The following is a 20,921-nucleotide window of genomic DNA, read 5'->3' as shown; positions in this document are numbered from 1 at the left end:
AAAGCACCCACACACCACGCTTTGTGAATAGCCCCCGCTCGGGAAAAAAGATTTCATTCCGTCCACTTGTTTTTTGATTGAATTTATGTTACAGCGCTTGTGTGGGAAGGCATTTCATTTTGCTACATGTATCTTTTCTCTCTCTCCCCCTCCCTTTCGCTCATAATGGGAAGAGATGTCCCAATGATGGAGGAAAAAGCAACCGCACGCGTACGGAACACGTACGCACGTAACGAAATTAAACGCCAATGACAATCATCAATCATTTCACCTACTTTTTTGTGTGTTATACCTTCGGGCGTTTTTCTACCACCCAGCAAAAGATGGCGAATCCCAAAACTCCACGAGCTTTACAGTGAGTCGGTCGGTCGGTCGGTCGCCCAGTGCAACAATTCCAGCTTCCTCACGTGACCGGGAAACATAAATAACGAATCGTGTGTTTGAGTGTGTGCGGGGAAAAGCGGAGAAACTACCGGGAAAACCGCTCCTGTTCTGCCCCCCCACCCCTTTCCACTCCCCCGAGCAGGCCAACATGCAGGTGTAATCTGTCATCCGACAATGGCAGCTTGCGGCTACATGCGAGAAGTAATTTCGTTGAAGCGTTTTTCCGCGAACAGGTCATCCTGAAGGAATTGGACGCAACTGCATGGAAATGGTGGCTTTTCCTCGGCATGTATCGGGCATGATTTTCTTTTCTTTTCGGGGCAGCTTTTGCAACCTTATTCATACAATTTTGGAGGGTTTTATGTTTCGAAAAGTCAAGATCATGATACTAGATTAAAGGCATTGTTTGGTATTAATCGCCTTTCTTCGTATTGTGAAATTTTCAATTGTGTGAGGAGGTGGTTAAGTGCAATTTTATGTTTGATTATTTATTTAAAACTCAATGGCGAAAGCCTTGCTGGACCCTTAACCTCAAAGTCCTGGCTGTGCTTCTGAATAAGCGTAGGCTTCTCGGCGAATGCCTGATGAAAAATCATTTAAATTATATTGAAGAAATGCTAAAATGTCATGCCAGTTATCCTATTTTAAGCTATAATCCAGAAAAAGTCTAGAAAGTTCAAACGAAACTGAATGTGAGTGGTAAAGTTGTACCAACTAGTAAACTGTACTAACTAATCGACTGGCTGACCGATTAACAAATCTAGCCAGTTCACTTTATGCTCTAAACTTATGCACTTCGTCAATATTGTGAATCTCCCACAAATAGGGTTCTTTATGTCTATGTTATCCTGTTTGAAAACAAAAGAAATCCTACACGTATCCTTGCAAAGTTATTAATAAAATTTGCTCCTTGTTAGCCACAAAGCGAATTGCAGCAAAATCAACGCATAAAGACACAATTTTTATCGCTTTAACGCCTAACGGGTAGCAGCACTTCATACAATTCTCCGTAGAGCGATGCATAGATTCGCGCTTCGCTGCATGGTTTCTGCTAGCAACGGATAGCGAACAGTTTCGCTACTGTATTCGGTGTATGTGTGCGTGTTTCAACTGAAATCGTCATTTAGTTCCGGCAATGTGTCATGTGTTTTCTTTTTCAGCTCGGCTCGCTGTGCATATCACACAGTAACGTGCTGACGTGCTGTTACTGTACCACAATAACGCGTCCACCGGATGGAAATGGTTCGCTTGAGAGTCATGACGTTGGAACAAATTCATGCGTACATTCGGGTCGCTATTTTCTACGAAAAACCGATTTATGCCCGCTTGCTCCGAGACGCTCAAGCGCGCTCTCGAACCCGCGATAGGATGCCAATCAAAGTGCTCACAATGGGAGCACCGAGGGCTCATTGAAATGGAAGCTACCATCTTGAGTGTGTGTGTGTGCGAGTTTTATCCAATATTGATCAGTGACGGACTGCTGCCACGTTTTCCAAAAATGCTTATTTGCCCCTCCGTTTCTATTTTTTTGTTCCTATTCCATTTCGCTAACCTTAGCGCTAAGCTGACTAGAGCCAGAAATGGAAGCAGACCGGCAAGAACAGATCCGTCATGTGACTTTGCTTCGCTTTGATCTTCGACAATCCGAAATGGAATAAGAGATGGATCAAATTATTTCCCAAATTTAATAAATCATTCATTTTGCGAGCTGATGCTGGTCGGTGGATTTGGGTGAGGATAAGTTTTACACGCTGGTTGGCACGGCTCACCAGAGCAGCCGGGCAAAAGTCACCGGCACAAAACTGTACGGACAGTCAGCAGTTTTGCAGCGCATGGTTCTACACCCGGACCCAGGAAGGCCAGTACCGTTGGTGGATCTGAGTCCGGACGGACGGACGTTCTGAAAGCTTGCATCATTTGGTACGAGCGAAACTGGCTCCAACGACTGTACGGTGTGGCGTCGTACTTCGAACGGCATAACTCGATGCGGGCGTAATTGTAAAACTTTCCCGGAACTATAATTTGCTCAGCCGGTGGTCACGATAACAGGAGGCAAGAACCGAGCTGTCGCAAACGATGATCTGTCCGATGCCGGATCCTTCAAGTTGTGGCCGGCTACAGTCAGCGGGGTTGTGTTTTCTCGAGTCAGCAATTAGATTTCGCATGCAATTCGCTGCGGCCTGTCATCATGTCCACGGCCTGAACTGTAATTAAAGTTTTCCGAAGGGCACGGCTAGGTTTGCTTGTTTTGCAGCAGCGAGGGGCTGTGCTGTTTCGCTCAGCAAAGGCCATTGCAGCCGGATCAATTGCATCGATGGGCACTTGGCGATGCAACGTGACGTCAAACAGTCGGAATGGGAATAGTCACGAGAGGCTTTGTTTTGTTTTTTTTACTAACAAAACTTTAATTGCTTCATTAAGATATGACAAGTTTTGCGAACGAAGCTGCTATTTATTGAGAAAAATTTCAATAACGGGTCGATGGATGGCAGAAATCAAGAGGGTGGCAGAAGTTGATTACAATAATTTTTCTAATTAAATCCTTGCATATCATTCACATTGACAGTCGGTACAAGTTCTTGAGGTAGAAAGTTGGTAATGCAAAAAGTCAATTTGAATATAGCCAGCATCCGAATATTGCATACCATAGCTCTTTTTATGCTCCTGCCAATTACTTATTAGAGATCAATTTTCAAAATAATCGCTTGTGGAAGATTCTGAATGCATTAAGTGATAAGTCGTTGTTTTTGAGGTAATTTTATTCAAATGATAAATGAACAGCGTTGATTTTGAAACTCGTGGATGAAAGAAGGTTATTCTCGCACCAGAACCAGAAGTACTACTTAACTTAACTTGTAGTTGTTACAAAGAATAATTTATATATTTCAACGCAATGAATTGACAGCTTCTGTACAAAAACTTTATAAAGAAAAAACTATAAGAATGCTTTTTTTTAATAAATTGAATGTTTTTACTCATTTCAAGTATCGGAAGCGTTTGTTTAAAAAATGTTTATTAAGTAGTTTTATGAAACACGTCCGCCAACGTAGATGGAGGCGCCCAGTGCTTTGTAGAAGTAAGTAACACAGCCAGGATACATTATGTCCTGCTAGGTGCTAAATTGACATTTTTGTCTAATAAAAATTGAAAAAGCTTGAATGACAATGACAGTTCTTTTTCAATAATTAGTAATTTCAATGTTCAAACTAAATATCAAATACAATTAAAATAAATGCTATGAGTGGAAAAAATATTTCCTAGACAATTAAAAAAAACTGTTGGTGCGAAACATGATGAAAGAAATATTTGTTCGCTTTTTTCTCTTCACAATGTTCACAAATCCACCATTGCATGTTCACTGCGTTCCACAGCTTTTAAGCTAATTCCTCCAGGAAAAGAAAGCAACAAACACAAAGTTCTTCACCATCGAACCAACCAACTTGACCACAGCCATCATAATGATACAGTTCCGATGGTTTTTCGGCCTTAGCCAAGTTACCCAAACCACCGACAATTCACATGGACTGTTGCCAATAACAGTACAACATTTCAAGGCTTTTCAAAAGCAATCCATCAAAAATCGACATTAAGCTACTTGGGCCAGCCGGGAACGAGCCCATCAAATGAAAAACACACACACACACGCGCAAATACAAAAACAAACCAAACTTGGGGCCAAAGTTTGGTACACGCGCGCCCTTATTCATAATGCTGGAAGCAGGAAGTTGCTTCACGCCGGTTGGGCCGACGAAGCAAGGGGCGACCAACCAACATTCAACTTATGCTGAACTTATGTTGACCTTCTGTTTCCTCCGCACGCACTTCGCCTCGGTCACAACATCAATCGGTTCCATGTTTCGTTCCGACGGGCGACGAAATCGTAAATAATTGGAATACTGAAATGATCGATCTGCCAACCGTTTTTGGGGGTTGGGTGGCCACGCATTTTTTGCTGTTGTTCTCGCTTGCGGCAAAGTTTTTCCCTCGCCTAATGAGATTCCATTGGCCTATGGTACCTTGGCAAGGGAGTCTCCTGTCCACCATCACCACTGCGCGGTTCTGTTTTCTAGGCGTCTTGTGCTATTGTTTATCGTTCATCTTCTTCGCCTCGTAGTTGTTCTCAGTCCCCAGCATAGCGCAAACGATGAGCGTGCACTGTCACGTTTTCCCCGGGTGGTGGGGCCGGGTGCGGATTATGTTGCCGAACTCTAAGGACACTCGAAGGACATGTCGCGAGTTCCGGGGGTGACAAAAGTTCTTCTTTTTCATTTTATTTCTTCCTCCATCTTTCCAAGGAACGGCTGGTCCCGTTCCTTCCCATCAAAAAAGGGGTCACGATTAGGAGGAACAGTGCGTGTTACACCACCCCGGGAAGGACATGTGTTGTAATTTAGCGGAAAATTAATAAACAAACGGCACACCCCAACACAGCTGATACCAGGTGCGGTGTGAGGAGTGCGTGTAGACGGAGGGAAGGAATGTTTCAATAAAAATAGCTTTTTGTGAGTTTCTTTTCCGCATTGAGGCTGCGAGATTGATGGGCTTTGGCGAAATATGCGAAAAATGTTGTAATGAAAGTTTGCGCCCAGAAGTTTTCGGCGAGCTTTACAGCTGACAGGCGACATATTTTGAGGAAAAAATGTTTAAGTGCTTGAGCTGAGCAGAGAATGGCCTTAAATTCTTGATACACACACACACATCGATTGTTTGAAGTGTAAATAGTCTTTAAGAGGCTTTAGGATCAATGCTTGCTCCTGAAGTGCCTAGGCAAGGTGTAAAGACTACAGAGCCAATCTAAGAAACGACCTTAACTAGCCGCCTCTATTGACCTGCTTTATCCTATAAAATCATGCATGATACCACAACATCGAACCGACAAAGTATTGCTTTCGGTAGGTGTAAGACAACAATCAACTACAACCAAACACCTCCTTATAGTTACTCATCCGTAGAACAAAACTTTCAGGACAAGCTCTACCCGGAAAAGGGGGTTTCGGTCAAAATTCCTACCAAAACATAGCCTTTTTGTATTTTCCTTTGTGGCATACCGCACATGAGGTCAAGCACTGGCATTAGCTCCTACTGATACTGCAGAAGCTACACCCGGACCATCGGCTTCAATCCGGTATCCTATTATTTTCGCCTTATCGACAGACCGTTCCATGGTCTCGGGGAACCTCAGGGCATTGAAAACGAGCAAAAGTGAAATTTGAATAGACAACTCCCCTTGAACAAATCATCTCATGATTGTCGTTCATATGATTCACTTGAAACCTTCCAGGATTGCGATACGTTGGGATAATTCCATGGAAGGTTTTTTTGAACATCTTTGCCAAAATAAGATCTTGTTTATTTATATCCAAAAACTGTCCATGGAATTCTTTCCGTTAATTTAACATCCCATAAAGTCGAATCCAAAAATATAGAAATTCACAAAACAATTGTCCACAACACTTTCAGTAAAAATGAACAACAAATGTTGACGCAAATACATCAAGTTCCCGAGCATGGGTGGGCATCCAACTCAGACTGAGACTAGTTTACAACCATCAGCCCTTGCTTCCAGCAGGTAAACATCTGGACGAATTGATTGCTTTTAATTACTCCGGGATGAAAAATGCGCTGGCCCAAAACTCACCCCCATCAGTTCCGTTCAGTCACAAACGCGATTGGCACCCTGAGGCAACATGTATCGACAGCAAATTCCAGCGCGATGGTGAACCGAAATGGCAAACCAAAATAAAGGCAATTAAAATAACTTGCCCCGCGCCAATCGATGAGGCAAATCGTAACAACGTCATTGCTTGTGGACGGTTGTTCCTAATCGAGAAGAACAGTGTCAAAAAACCCTCCATTCCAAGAAAGGAGTCTTCGGAGGGAAAATAGGGCGGCCGACGGGTTGCGTACTCTTCTTGGAACTAATTTGTCAGGTGCCCGCGGTTGTTCCAGGCTAGTCCGTTGATTTGTCGAACCTGTTAACCCTTGGGCGCGCTCTTACAGCGAGACTGATCATCCTCGACACCTACTTTTTGTGATTGTGCGAATGATGGGGTGTCGGAGCTCACTCCAACCAGCAAGGTCATCTTTCGTACCAGGTGCTCGGATGATGTCGTTAACAAGATGTGGAACGATAAATCTCCGGGCAAGAGAGAGAAAAAAAGGATTGCTTCTGATTAATTTATGAACAATGCCGTACCCGCTACCCTAGCTCTCATCCGAGCTGTTTTATGACGGCGAATTTTGTAAAATGACGTCACACGTTGACGACGACCAGGGAAAAAAAATCCGTCAACAAAAACGCCCAATCACACATAACACACCCGTCGCATTAAGGCACACTTCCGGGCGTAAACATGACCGAAAATTTGGGGGGAGAAAGCGAAGGATAAACGAAAGGTTCAGTGAGCAGGAAAGTTGATTCCTGGCGCTTGACAATTTTCCACCCGGGGGTGTGAGAATGTGGATGGATGGCAGGAGTGAGTTTTTTTTTGGGAAGGGGGTTTTTTTGTTGATTTTTCGCTTCACTTTCGTCAGGTGCGCTTCAGTGGTTCAGGCAGCAAGCTGATTGACAGGCAGCTGACAGCTATCCGCAGTGTGCGGTTGGGAGTTTTTGGGACAGGATAGCTGCGATAGCTGGTAGTCGATGTTTATGTTCATCATGCACCAGCTGAGTGGTAGGTGAAGTGTGCTGAATGTTTTAATAATAAATGTTTCTTTTAAGTTGATCATACTTTGTGGGTTATGCTGAGGTTGCGACATTTAAGAATTTGTTATCAAGTGTTCGAGAATTAATTAATTGTAATTAATTAATTGTAGGTTTGTTTAAACGAAATCATAAAAAAATCTAGTTTAAAATGATGTGTACTTTTAGTTTCATAAATTTTGCGAACTTTCTTCATTATTAAAAAACATTTCACGAAATATTTATTTAGCCCTTACAAATGGTTGTAGGGTGAGGTATATTTTGTACTATATGAGCTGGTAGAAGTACATTGACGAAAACTTTTTATTTTTAAAATTATAATAGAATTCGTAGACAGTTCCAACGTGAATTAAATGTGATGGATCTTGTCATCGTGGATAAGTGGATCAATCTTCATCTGACAGCTGCCCGAATAATCCTTCCTGATCAAGCTGATAAGTTTGTCAGTATATTCACGTTAATGAAATCATGAAGTATTCTTCTTTCTTTTCCTTTGTTAATTTGTACAAAATAAATCCTTATCCACCACATATGGTCTAAGGAATAGTCTAATAATTAAACGAACCACAACTGACGGGATACATAACGGGAGTTACATCAATTCAGAAAGGTTATAAAAATATATGCAGCCAAAGAAACCAATTGCTCATTTTCCTTATTGATTCGGTGCTGGCTTGATCGAGCTCGGGCTATCACTGCTGGGCAGATTGAGGTCCACTGTTCACAGGCAAATGTTTGTGCTGTCACAATTGTTGTTTTCCTTCTGTTTTGTTTCAGTCCAGATCCGTTACACGGAAGGATGGAGTCCCGTGTGTACACATCTCAACCACCAACACACTCTACACAGCAATAGACCCGGACCAACAATAGAACTGGACAAACTCACCACAACCTCCACACATCTACAACCGAGCACGCCCGGGATAAGGCGAAATATCAGGGAGGAAATGCCTTGGTAATTTTTTGTGTTATTGAATTTTGTACTTCGTCAGCACATGCGGTACTGACCATACGGCGTCAAGCCGTCATAATCGAAAATAAATAAATAAATAAATAATCTCATAATAATACAGTGCATCCCTGGAATGTTTGATGCTTTTTCATCATTTCGTAAAGTGACCTACATATTAATGGTTTCATCCTGAGGCCTATAAAGATGGACGTAACGTAATTGACGATTTCCCAGGTATTTTTGTTTTTTTGACATTTAATGAAATATTGTGTTCTTTCCTGGATGAATTTTAAACAAATGTTTGTGCCAAATAAGAGGCATTTTTCGCCAAAATTTTCGTTTAATTAAAAGGAAAGGAATTTCCAGCTTGGTGAAGATAATATTAATAGTGTGTTTGAAAATATTTCAAAGATACAAAAAGTTGTAAAATTATACTGTCGTCAATTTGCTTAAGTAAAGTTGATATCCATCTCCTCAAGTTTTTGTTAATTTAATGTAAATAATAAAGGGATTTCGAAAAATAAGTCTATCAGTTGTAAAATATCGAAGAAACGGTAGAAAAATCTAGTGTCAAACACAACAAAACATCGAAAAAAGTAAAAAATCATTGGGACCCATGGAAAAACATAAAAAATGTTGGGATACTCTTTTGGCGGGAATGTATTTTGTGCTGGAACCATATCTGGCTTTATGTTACTTGATTTGTCCTTAACTGTCCTGCGTACGAGGAGGTAGTATGGATGGGATGTGAACCTCAGCCCTGCCGTGTGAAGACTGATATAGTTTGCCATCTAAAATTGTTCTGCAATATGCTGCCGAGTGTCTTAATAATTGTGTTCTCCACGTATTGATGCACTTAGGATTCCTTATTACAAGATATAAGCGACGATAATAAACACAAATTACAAAGCAGGATTCATAACAAACAATGGTGAACAGATGCCACCTACATCGACACTAACTCGATCAACCGATATAATCTAAAGGCCAGATAATCGGTACTGTCACACATTGTCGTTGTACCATTCGGTACAAATTATAGTTGGACAATCTTGTTAAAATAGCTATCTTCTTGGTGAGCTGAGATCGGTATCGGACGGTAACAAACCACGGCACAAACCTTGCCCCGAACTTGTTCATTAGCTTCGAACCATTAGTTTGCTTAAGCGACATTAACCAGGGTTTCATCGCTTTCCAGGCAGCATGTTTATAACGGCCACTAATTGAAGCTCAAAATTGATGAGATAAAACGGTCGGAGCAGGTTGGGATGGGAGTAGGTCGGTAAATTAAGATGAGCAGCAGCACCATCGTCGCGTACAATCGAACGAACCACATGTTCACCCCGGAAACACTCTCATACGTGCGGCGAAACGGTTTACTCCATAATCATCGGGAGCGAGTCGGTGCATGTTTTCGCTCACCACCACCGCAAGAGACAAAAGCTTAGCATGGAATAACATTGACACAAGTGTGTCGATGGGTTGCGAGTCGGTGTTTCGGCGAAAGGCACCCCGGTACCCGGTGACAATACACGGGTTGAAGCGTAATTTACTGGCACACAAATTTTCCAAGTGAGAAATTGTGCTTCCACCAGTATTTGACGGGTTGCCCTGGCTGCTGGTAGAAACGTGCGCTAAGCGACAAGCCCCGAAGCTTCTTAAATGCAACTCGCCAGGGTTGGATCCAAATTCCAGCACGTCTTTGATGTACGGTGTACAATTTCCCGAGCCGGGTGACAATGACGGTGATGAGCATGATGACGACGACGACAGACTGGCTGACTTTTTGACATCCACCCTTGCCGTACGTTGCCCACCTTCCACCGGTTGAATCCGAAAAGTCCTGCCCAGTGGCACGTAAGAACAATTTGCAGCTACATTGGCGTGATTTCGTCACGTCCAAGAGTTGCTCGAATCCTCGCCCATTGCTCATGACCTTGCTTTGATCCTTGGAAGCATTTTTGTGTGTGTGTGTGTGTGTTCTTTTTAAAATGTGCCAAGAATGGCTTGAAATGCACCTGGGACCACCACCAGACCATCCGGCCTCTTGAGAGTAACCGCAGACACACGGGCACAGTACCTTAAGGGTTGGTGCAATCACCACGACCAACGAGAGAGAGAGAGTGAGTTAGACGAAAAAAACGACTCCGAACATCCAGAAAGGAAACCAGCTTTGGGTCACCACCGCTTCAGGACACACCGGAATGTCAACATTCAGGCAGACTATTGGGACTCGGTATGCAATGAGTATGAGAATTGGATTCACACCGAGACAAATCCTATTTTCCCAAACCCGTCCAGCCACTGCACCGGCAGTCCCGGCTGACTTTGCTTCCGTGCACCGGACGGTCAACCTCCCTCCCGGAAGCAAAACATTTATCGTACGGTGGTACAACATTTTCATTTTAATCCTGTCCCTCGTCGTTTTCCACCCAACGCTTCTTGGTACGCTGGAATCGTTTCCTCCCAAGGACGACGGTTTTCTGTCCGAGTGTCTCGGGATTAGGACCTTCCTTCCAACGCTGGACAGGTTAGGTGGTGTAGGAGAATCTCATTTTTGGCGCCGTTCGTGATAAAATGTCACCACTCGGGTGCCCCGAAGGGAGCCTGGGTGCCGTACTCTACGGAGGCATTGGATATGCTCGTGTGAGCGTGTGTGTGTGTGTGTGTGTGGGTATGCTAACTAAATTAATGTTATTTTATGTGATTGTAATCGGAACCATCCTGGGAATGGTTTGCCCGGGAATCCCTTTCGGCAAATAACGGCTTGCACCAAGAATGACCATTTGAAAAGGTGAATAGGGCCGAGGTTTTATAAGGTCGACAAGTGAGTTTCGCGGTTCGTTGGAACTCACCAAATTTTCTATTTATTTATGCTGAGATAAGCAGGAGCAAATAACGAGAAATTTAGATTTTCATTGGTTTAGTTTGGTGTCTACATTTTCTGAGTATTGATATTTTCTTCATCGTATTATTAAAGTATTTATATTAAAAATAGATAAAACTAAAATTGCCATTTCAAATAATTCCTTAAAGTCAGTGATTTTTCAGATTTCCCATCAAAAAATTATACCTGTTTTTTTCTTAAAATAATTATATTAAATAGACAATAATTACTGAAAAATTTAACTGATGTTAGCCTTCATGCTTGCATCTGAGTTTAAATTTAATAAAAATCCACTCGAAGGACATTCCAATCCAGCTTCGAATAAAACAGTTTAACAGATAATTTTCTTATCAATATTTTCAATAACTAAATTACAGTTTCGGACGACCACTAAATAAGTCCAAAACTAGCTGTAACTTTCTTAACCACCTAACAGTTTTACACCATCACGGTGGATGGAATGCATTGGAAATTGAAACGCTCGTCAACATTTGTCATAATTTCAATCACAAACGATAATTTCTAGGTTGATGAAATTGCCACGTCCTGCAATCTCCTGCATCTCGGAGCGAGAATGCTTTATTTGATTTCCGTTCCCAATTTCTTCGCCAGCTCATCGCTCATCCACGCTGTCAGACGCAAATGGCGTTATGGCGTTAATCTTACCCAGAAACCCCTGCTCACAGTTAGGGGGAAAAAAAGTTTTCCCTTCTATTCGCCTTAATGAATTGCTTGCGAAAAATACAACCATTTTCAAAGTTTCTAAACTTTTCAACTGCTCAAAATTTACTCCGAACCGTATCACAGCACAGCCCCGATTCCTTAAACCCCATTCGTGGCCACAGCATGTTAACAACTCTCCCCGGCAGAGATCCGTCCGAGCGGTCCGCGCTTTAATGAGTGCACAAGATACTTGGCAAGTTAATATGTCAAAAAATTTTCCCTGCGCTGAGCGGCCGTGCAAGGGGTCGTTACTGGACGCCGTTTCGCGCCGCTAAATAATACATTGCCGGGAAACTTTCACACACGATTTAGCTCACAAATGGAGCACATTCTCCACTGGAGGGGGACATTTGAGCTGGGGAGCGAGATAAAGAATATGATAATAACACATGGTCGTGTGCAGATACCATTTGCGAAGGCTGGGGGAAGGATACGCACGATGCCTTTCCACATGAGGCATCGTTCTAAACTTTTGTTCTGCCAAACACGACTCAGCACCCGTCAGGGCATCCGTCAGGGGAGTGTCTTAATAAACCATCTCGCGCGCGCGACCACGGTGCCAGCCACCGGTCTCGAGGGACACACACACGCGTCTGCGGATGGGTTGGGTGGTGGGCGAATGAGGCATAGGCATCAATTTTATTTCCAACCAGGTTCCGGTGTGGGACCACCGAAAGCTTACCCGGGGAAGAAAGGTTACAGCTGACTCCCAACGGGACAGGCCTTGTTTGGAAGTTTCCCTTGAGATACACGTTTCATAAATCAAAGGCCTCCCCGGTGGTACCGCGCTGCTGGAACGTGATACCATTTAACCAGTGCAACAACAACTCCCCTTGCGGACGGATGTTGGTTTTGGGCCGGGTGTTGAGCTGGCGGAAATGGTTTTCGGGGTGGGGTGAGAGTGAACAAGTAAAAGAAAAGCTTACCCTACGAAGGGGTTGAAAATAAAATCTAAAATAAAGCACATCCAGCTAGATTCAAGCGGTGGACCCGAACACGATAACACGGCTAGCAGCCGCAGGGTTTGCAGAGTCCTACTTTCAACCTTCGCCAACGTGCATACGTGCCATGATTTAACTCGTCGTTTGAGATGCGTGTGAGAAATGGACATATAAATAGGTGAACCAAATCTCCACCGTGCCACAATCACAACGGAAAACAACACGGATTTATGGTGGAATGTTGCTTGCCGCAAGTACTTTTTTTTTCGCGAAACACTCCCAAAAGGGTCGAGTTGGATCCTTTAGATCTCGGTGGGTGTAGCACACACGTAGAAAACAAAAAAACGAATAAGCTGCAAACAATTCAACATACGCGCGAAAAGGTTGAAGGTCGTTAGTGTTTAGCAATAAATACCTGGTGTGGTGTGTACAGTGAGATGAATATTTATAGGTGCTTTTTTGTATTTTGTTACCGTTTTTTGGTAAAATATATTTATTAGCCGCTGTAAAACTCTTATTGCCATTATCATGAGCGATTAAATTTCTTCGAAAAATTGTATCCCAATCATCCATACATCCACGATCGGCAAGGTCATATCGATCATAAATACCCTGGTACTCTTATTATTACTACCTAGCAACGTAAAATAATCAGACGGAGAAACGGTTTGGGTCGGATTAGATATTGTTGAGCTGAGCTGAATAATAAACTGAATACATTGAATTTATATGAATAGTAGGCTGGCAATATAAAGATTAAGAATAATCTTCGAAAAGCATGTAATAAAAAGTCTCTAATCTATTGATCCTTGTGCGTCCTATACATTGTTTTGTTTGTTTCCCTAATTTTTATTTAAAAATATTCATGTTTTTTGAAAAAAAAAAATCATGGCAAATAAAACAAACTGTTCAACCATCAAATTAATTCGTTCCTATAGTAACAAAATAATTTCCATGCGCTTATAATTATTTAGCTCACTGTATTATGTGCTTTGTTTTCTCTTTTTTTCATCAAAAAATTCTCTTTTTTTCATCACAAGCTGTTTTATTTTTGGGAGGAAACTTTACAATTAAAGTTGTTCGAATAATACAACCATTGCGGTCACGTGATTCATTTGCTGATTGAAATTGATCGATTCTGAACGCATTCACCGCTATACGCAAAACCACCTACAAAACGAAATGCCCCTTCTTGTAACAAATACTAAATGAAGATCGACAAGTACACTACCATTACGACACAGATAACACGCTCACACACGCACAGCTGGGCTTTCCATCCAGGTGATAGATTTTACTTTATTTTTAGCCCTTCAGTAGCGAAAGCACAACTTTTTTCCTTTTTTTACCTCAAGGAAAGAAAACCCTCTCACACAGGCATACTCACTCGAGTCAGCAAAACCTTCGAGTTTGGTATAATTTCCACTTACAAAACAAACCACTCGCCACATCAAACCAACCAACCAGCCAATCAACCAAACGACCGCACACACACACACATTACACGGTATCGGTATAAATCGAAGCAGGCGCGTAATAAGGAAAGGGGAAAAAGTTTTCCGTTTGCCTGGCAGGTATATAAGAAAAGCAATGGATCCTAGATGGATCTAGCCACTTTGTTTTGTTTTCCGTCCCTGCTCGACTGCATCAATCCAACTGTCAGTAGTAGAAAGCTTACAAACGCGTGTGCGTGTGCGTGTGTGTGGGGTGAAAAACCACAATCGTGTTTGCTGCTCTTAGTTCAAATAATAAAAGAAATGCTTTGAAGGTGAGTTTTCACGGAAAAAAATTGTTGCTGTAAAGGTGTGAGATTGCGAAATATATTTGTGGAAACAAATATGCCCACAAACGCTCAAGCTTGTTTGCTTAATTTTTATGTTTAATATCAATTTTGCTTAGTTTCCTTAAGAAATGCTTTTCTTTTTATGCTTTAAATCCCACAATTTTGAGCATATGCCATAAACTTCTGCACCACAAGTGTATCGCCCCAGCTCAACCAGCAAAACGAGCGCAACAATAACACAACCTACCCCGAGGCGAATCAATTTATTGCAAATCTAGTGATTGCTGTCCGCTTGTCTGCCATCGTTTTACCGACATGGGTGGGTGTGTTGTTGTTATTTTTTCAACCCTCGTGTTCAGCACGACATGGTATAGCATAGCAACACCGCCAACCATCATCAGCCCTGCCACGAGGGTTTCGAGCCATTCGTGCACACGGCGCTCGACGTTTCCTTTTCACCATCATCATATTGACATTATTTCTTCATAAGAGGACCAGCTTGTGATGATAATCGGAAAATTATCAACAAACATACTGCATGTACTGTGGCGCATTGTTATGCTAATGTATCGTCGTGATTGGCTGGTTGCGGGCTTTGCGACCCATTGCAGCCACCAGTTCGGTGCTTCCTGGGTAGGGTCGATTTTATGTTGGCGTGTGTTTGTGTGGCTCGCCAAGCTTAAAGTGAAGTTTGCCAGGAGTGTGAACAATAAACCGAGCCGAATTGGTAACGATAGGAAGTGTTTAATGTCGCAGCCACAAAGAAGGGACCAAAATGGATTGAAGCATTTTGTGTCCACGATTGCTGGCCAGATGGGAATTTTCTATTGCAAACGGTTGAAGCGAGCGATGAATATGTCCAATTTTAATGGTCAATTAGCTGCTCGTGACGATGGAAAAGATGATTTATACATGAAGGAGCTTTCCTCAGCCGTGAAATTAAGTGAAATGTTTTGAACTATTACCAAACTGTTATGAATAACATATTTAAAAACGCTGACAATAGTAATACAACACCTAGCACTACGAAAGGATAATGAAATTTGATCTGACAATCAATGAAAAAGCATAAAACACCGCATAGTCTTCATAACCATTGCACCACAACGAGCGGAAAGCGAAGAAATGAGGCAAGAAAATGCAATGGAAAATAAATCCTCTCACCGATGAATTTCCACCGCTTCGAGTGATCTTTATGATGATATGTTCTGCGCAACGTTCGATTGCTTCACAGGTGAAGCTACCCATTCCGACAGCATTCAAGTGGCTTGTTGTTTTCCACATCGTTGCCAGCCTATTCGCAGAGCCTACGCACCGCCAGCCCTTATGACCCTTGTTCGGCTGCGGCCCGAGGGGTTGGGACTGTGGGGTGGTGGACTCTACTGGTGGAAGCTACTCCAGCAAGTACTTCGCAATGACTCCGAAGCGCTTTGTCGCCATCGATCATGCAACATGCAATGGTCGGATATGAATGATGGGACCTGAATGGGACGCCCTGAACGCGTTGTTATTTTCTTTTCCTTATTCCACAGCTGCCAGTTCTAGTTCCGGGAGCTTTCCATCATTTTCACCCATCGGTCGGTTGCGAGCAAGAGCTCATTCTCATCTGCTCACCCATCATCATGGTACGGTTCGATTTCGGTTTTACTGCTCCACACAAACCGGGCCGGAATGGTAAGTAACCGACAATCGTCCAAACGGTAAACGTTTGACAGTTTTCCACCCTCTGGGAAACAAACATACGGCCGTACCGATAGCGCCGATATAGCGCCCCAACGGAAGCTTTAGGCCACACCACAAGTGCTTTCTTTGCAGTGGAGCATGATTGTTTTTTGCTTCTGGTTTGTTGCCTCTAGGTGATTGAGTTTCTTTTTATTTGTATGTGTGTGTATGTGTGTGTGTAACGGTAACCGTCTGAGAGGTTGTCAGTTTTCGTGCCGGTTGTTCTTTTCCGCTCGAATAGAGTACGGAGATTGTCACCGGGGAGTACGGTTCTCACAGTGCATGATGTTTTGACGGGAGCAATGGTGAATGAGCATATGGCGCGGTAGTATTTGCAATGGTTCAATATCGGTTTTTGTGTGGGTGCTTTATCGTTTGGAAATGGTGAAAATATTATTGTAAACCGGCATGGTACTTAGAATGCTTTAATGCTAGTTTTTGCTTATTTTGTGGCAGGGAGGAGTAGGGTCTTTTCAGCTCCCAGTTTAGATTTTGGATCATTTTTAGAGACCCTTCTGTTTGCTTATGATATTGTATTGATACACTGCGGCCCGGTGGTAGAGGTGACAGTGGCGCCGGACTTCACGCGGCGAACCAAGGTTCAAGTCTCATCTGGGCCGTTCCTCCATAGTGAATACTGACTATCCAACTATGCGGTATCATTGAGTCTAGTAAGCCAGAAATAGCAGGCATGACCTAAGAGGTCGTTAAGTCAAGAAAATCAAGAGGTCTTGCACAGTAGCGGGCTATTGAATAATACCACGTATGTGAGCAACAGCACAATGTTGAATTGATGGTTTAGATATTTAAGAAATCAGTTTTTTTTTTTCACTTAAAAGAACATCTTTTTTAGCAATACGGCCAGGCCGTTCTTTATGAATAAAAAAAAAAGAACATCTTTTTAAAACGAGGGTAGTATTGCATTAATCGTTGAGCAGATTTTAATTCTCTGTTTAAAATTCTTGAAGAGGAATCTGGAGGACTTAAAGTTACTTTAAACTGATCAACTAACCCAGCTTTATAAACAATCTGAATTAAAAATTAAAAAATAATAAAACTACAATATAACACCATTCATTACATTGTATAGCCTATCGAATGTTTTCTTGAGCACTGTGATCTCACCAACGTGAAACGAATTTGAATCCCAAGGATAGCCATGCCATGAGAGTGGCTATTAAAGAAATTGAATTAAAGAAATGATATTATAATGCTGCATTTGCACGAATTACAACAATAACTAAAGGATGCCATTCGACACTCCTGGAAACATCAAAAATGAGAGGCTTGAATGAGAAACTGTTAAGCTTATCAGAAACAAATCGTGATGCTTCCAATAAGTTTCTAGATATTAATCTTCTTGGTAAGTTTCTATGTTTCAATACTACTTTAAATTATGCATACAAACAACAGCAACATCAGACAAAAATATTTGCAGAAAGCATTATCGCATTATTGCAATTGGGTTTAATTAAAAATTGTTTTAAAATTATTGCCCACCAATTTGAAGATCTAGTGCGCGATAATGAGAAACAAAACGACTCCAACCAAGCCACTTGGCTCATGATGGAAGAAATTAAGGAGATGTAAATGCTCGCCACAGCAATTAAAATAAACTTTCAGAAAAAAAACACATTAAAAGGCACTATTTAATGGACCACTGCATCCCATACTGCATCGTGGCGCAGTATCATACCGTAATGTACGCACGCAAACAGAGCAAAGTACGTAATGAGATCATGCTGAATGTCAAAATAAATATGGCTAGAAATAGAAGCATTTCACCTGAATGATCCTCCAATGTGATACCGAACAATTCGTTACTAAGCTTCACTTTTTGTCCGGTACTCCTCCATATGCATCCATAGGGAGGACCTTGGAGGACTTGGTAAAAAAAAAACACACACACACACCCCGAATTATCTCGAGCATCTCGAAGACAGCAGCAGGTTGTTTCACAGATAGTTTCCTTTATCACTTTTGACGTGCCGCGAGCGTTTTTTTTTTGTTCCTATCTTTGCCTCGCTTTCATATCCGCCTGCGTTTAACTTCTTCCGACAGCCCCATACTGGTGTTGGAATAGCAGAAAAAAGCTCCCATTCTTCCCCAAGCTCCATCACAAAGACCATTACGCGGCATAACCATCGGAAAGTGGGACCGTATGCAAACTATCATACAAGAACGTGCCCCCGAATCGCAGCTATGGAAGCTCACACACACTCGGTGTGAGAGTGTCGGGTGTGGAAAGAAGAAAAAACCCGTCTTCGACTACGAAATACGGTCCGACCGACCGTTGGAACGTTGGGACTTACCTTGGGAATTTAAATTGACCTTCCTCGGAGCCTTCGCCACCGAACGTTGTCAGGACGCGACCGTTGACGTCAAAAATCTGTTGGAAAAAACCGAGAAATTGGAATCAAATAGAAGAAAAAATATATCTATATACAGGCACTTCCCAAGAACGGATGCAGAGACCCAAACATTCAACCAATGCTACCGCTGCCGTTCGGAGCAACAAAAATGGGCCGAAAAAAGGTGGAAAACGCGGTGCGCAGGGGAATGAATTCCAGGACTCCCTTCCTTGAGCCGCCATCCGATTACGATGGGCAAGGAAACACACACACATATACAGGTCACTGACGGGCAGCTGTCAGTGGCCGGAAATTCAAATGAGCAGATCCACCGTTCACACCGTTCCCATTCCTACACGGTGGAAAAGGGCGAGAAATGGGGCACACCGTGCGAAAAACTGGCCTGCAATGTGTAGTGAAGAGAGAGATTGAATTGGGGGAACAAAAACGGTTCGGCAAACCTGGCTCAGCGAAGCCGGTGTTGGAAATAGCAGGTGTTCACGAGCAAGTCGTCACAAAAAAAAACAACGAATCGCAACACGGAAAAACCAAAGGAAACTTCCGCAGAACCAACACCGGAAATTACATATTACATGACCGCTCGCTTCCGGTTCTGTGCGGATTACGATCGTCCGTGGGTGAAACCCGGGCTGACAAGGGTCTTCCGGTCGGGTGGACAATTTCGTGCGCCCGTCCCGGTTCCTGCTTCGGAATGCTAATCAGCATGGGAACGGTGGCAGCAATAGTAGCACTCTGGTGGCTGTATCTCTGCTCTCGGAAAATGGAAAGCTCCCGATGTTCCCTTTCGAGCACCTACCTGCACCCGGTGATTGTTGGAGTCGGACACGATGACACGGTTCGTGTTCGAGACGGCGATGTAGTGCGGATGTTCGAGCTGACCCTTTTCCTTGCCGCAGGTGCCAAACTTGCCAATAAATGATCCATCGGATTGGAATACCTTCACGGTGATGGGAAGAGAGAGAGAGAGAGAGAGAGAGAGAGAGAGAGAGTGAGTAGAGGGGTTAGGTCGGTAGGCTTTTCCTGAATGTCGTTTTTGGCTAACAAAACCGGCATCTGCTGTAACTGAAATTGGGTCACTGTGCTCAATTGGTTGCCGGATGGAGAGGACGCGCTTGGAGTTTTGCTTTGGTTAGAGTGTAATAAAATTGCAATAAGGTTTTCCACCTGGCAAATGTTTGCCCTATCTTCACTATTGTGTATTGTGTTCGTTGTCCTGGGGCAACGAACTACCGACAGGATAATACGATTGTCAACTTGATTAAACATTTCAATTTGTCTGGTGTTTTTTTTTCTATTACCTTTCATCGGTTGATAATGAAAACCATAGCATTTTGTAGGAAGCAACATATGCTGTAAACCATGGACTTAATTTAATAAGTTTTTGTTTTTTTTTTAATCCTGTTATTGAGCTGTTCAGCTACCTTAATAGCTGTATTGAGTTAATTTAAGAACGGGAAATAAATTAATGCTTTATAATAATATTTGTAGCATCTACCTTCAACATAGCAACAGAATGACTTTTGAGGATTGGTTCGAGTGATCGGATCATCATCGTCGATTGTTCGATAAAAGCTCAGGACACTAATGTTTAGCAATACTGGCTAACACATGATGGGGAACTTATTATTTTGTAGTTCCAACCAAATTGTGAAGAAGACATAGGACAACCTGTTGATTGGTATGCGAAAGCCCCAAACGAGACTGTCCATCTCTGAGCAGTAGTTATTTTAAGAAGGGTCCGTGTGAAAGTGATGGTAAAACAGATTCCAATGACTCTCCAGAAATATCTAGAGAACTTTTTGTTTGCCCTGAATAACTAGGTAAGGGTTGTAGTAAATTGTGACTGAAACTTAGAATCTCCCTAGAAATTTTTTTCGCTGCTATCATATCCTTTGGAGATCCAAGCAAAACGGGATATATCAAGTATAGACGACTAGTCTAATAATCATGTTTCTGATCTCGTCTGCTGGTAGGCGAATCAATGATCAATGATCAATGATGCTTTCAATCGCCTTATAGTACGATTGGAAGACTTTCTTCAGGAAAGTCAAATGAAACATCACGTCTAATTTGTTTTAGCAACAATTGGAATGCTCGAAATTTTTCATGTAGTTGTTGTGTAGGTAAAATATGTTGGATTTGATATGTTTAGAAGTAAACTTTTCTCCAAATCACTGAGGATAAAATTAAAGTAAGTAGCACAATCTCACCTGAATTCTGTGATTTTCCTTATCGCAAACGTAGATGAACCCTAGCGCATCGGTAGTGATGCCCCAGGGGTAGTTGAATTTTCCATCGGTAGTGCCCTGCGAGCCGAACGATCGCAGAAAACGACCGGCCGGATCAAGCACCTGAATCCGATGGTTGTATCTGTGGGGGGAAGGGGGGGGGAGTAAAAAAGAGGAGGTGAGTTTCAATTCCGTACCTATCCAAAACCGTAACTCCCACGAGCCC

At 42.6% G+C, this 20,921-nt stretch overlaps 1 protein-coding gene across 1 annotated transcript in view; it reads right to left on the bottom strand.

The window, feature by feature from the left end:
• Window positions 1-20,921, bottom strand: part of LOC118511367 (RING finger protein nhl-1-like) — a 36,859-nt gene that overhangs the window by 3,347 nt on the left and 12,591 nt on the right. The window contains 3 exon segments of the mRNA XM_036054345.1: window positions 18,408-18,484; window positions 19,264-19,404; window positions 20,678-20,837. Coding sequence (XP_035910238.1) covers window positions 18,408-18,484; window positions 19,264-19,404; window positions 20,678-20,837 — 378 coding nt within the window.

Source organism: Anopheles stephensi, chromosome 3 (genome assembly GCF_013141755.1).
Source record: "Anopheles stephensi strain Indian chromosome 3, UCI_ANSTEP_V1.0, whole genome shotgun sequence".
NCBI lineage: Eukaryota > Metazoa > Arthropoda > Insecta > Diptera > Culicidae > Anopheles > Anopheles stephensi.
This window is presented reverse-complemented; position numbering and strand designations above follow the sequence as displayed.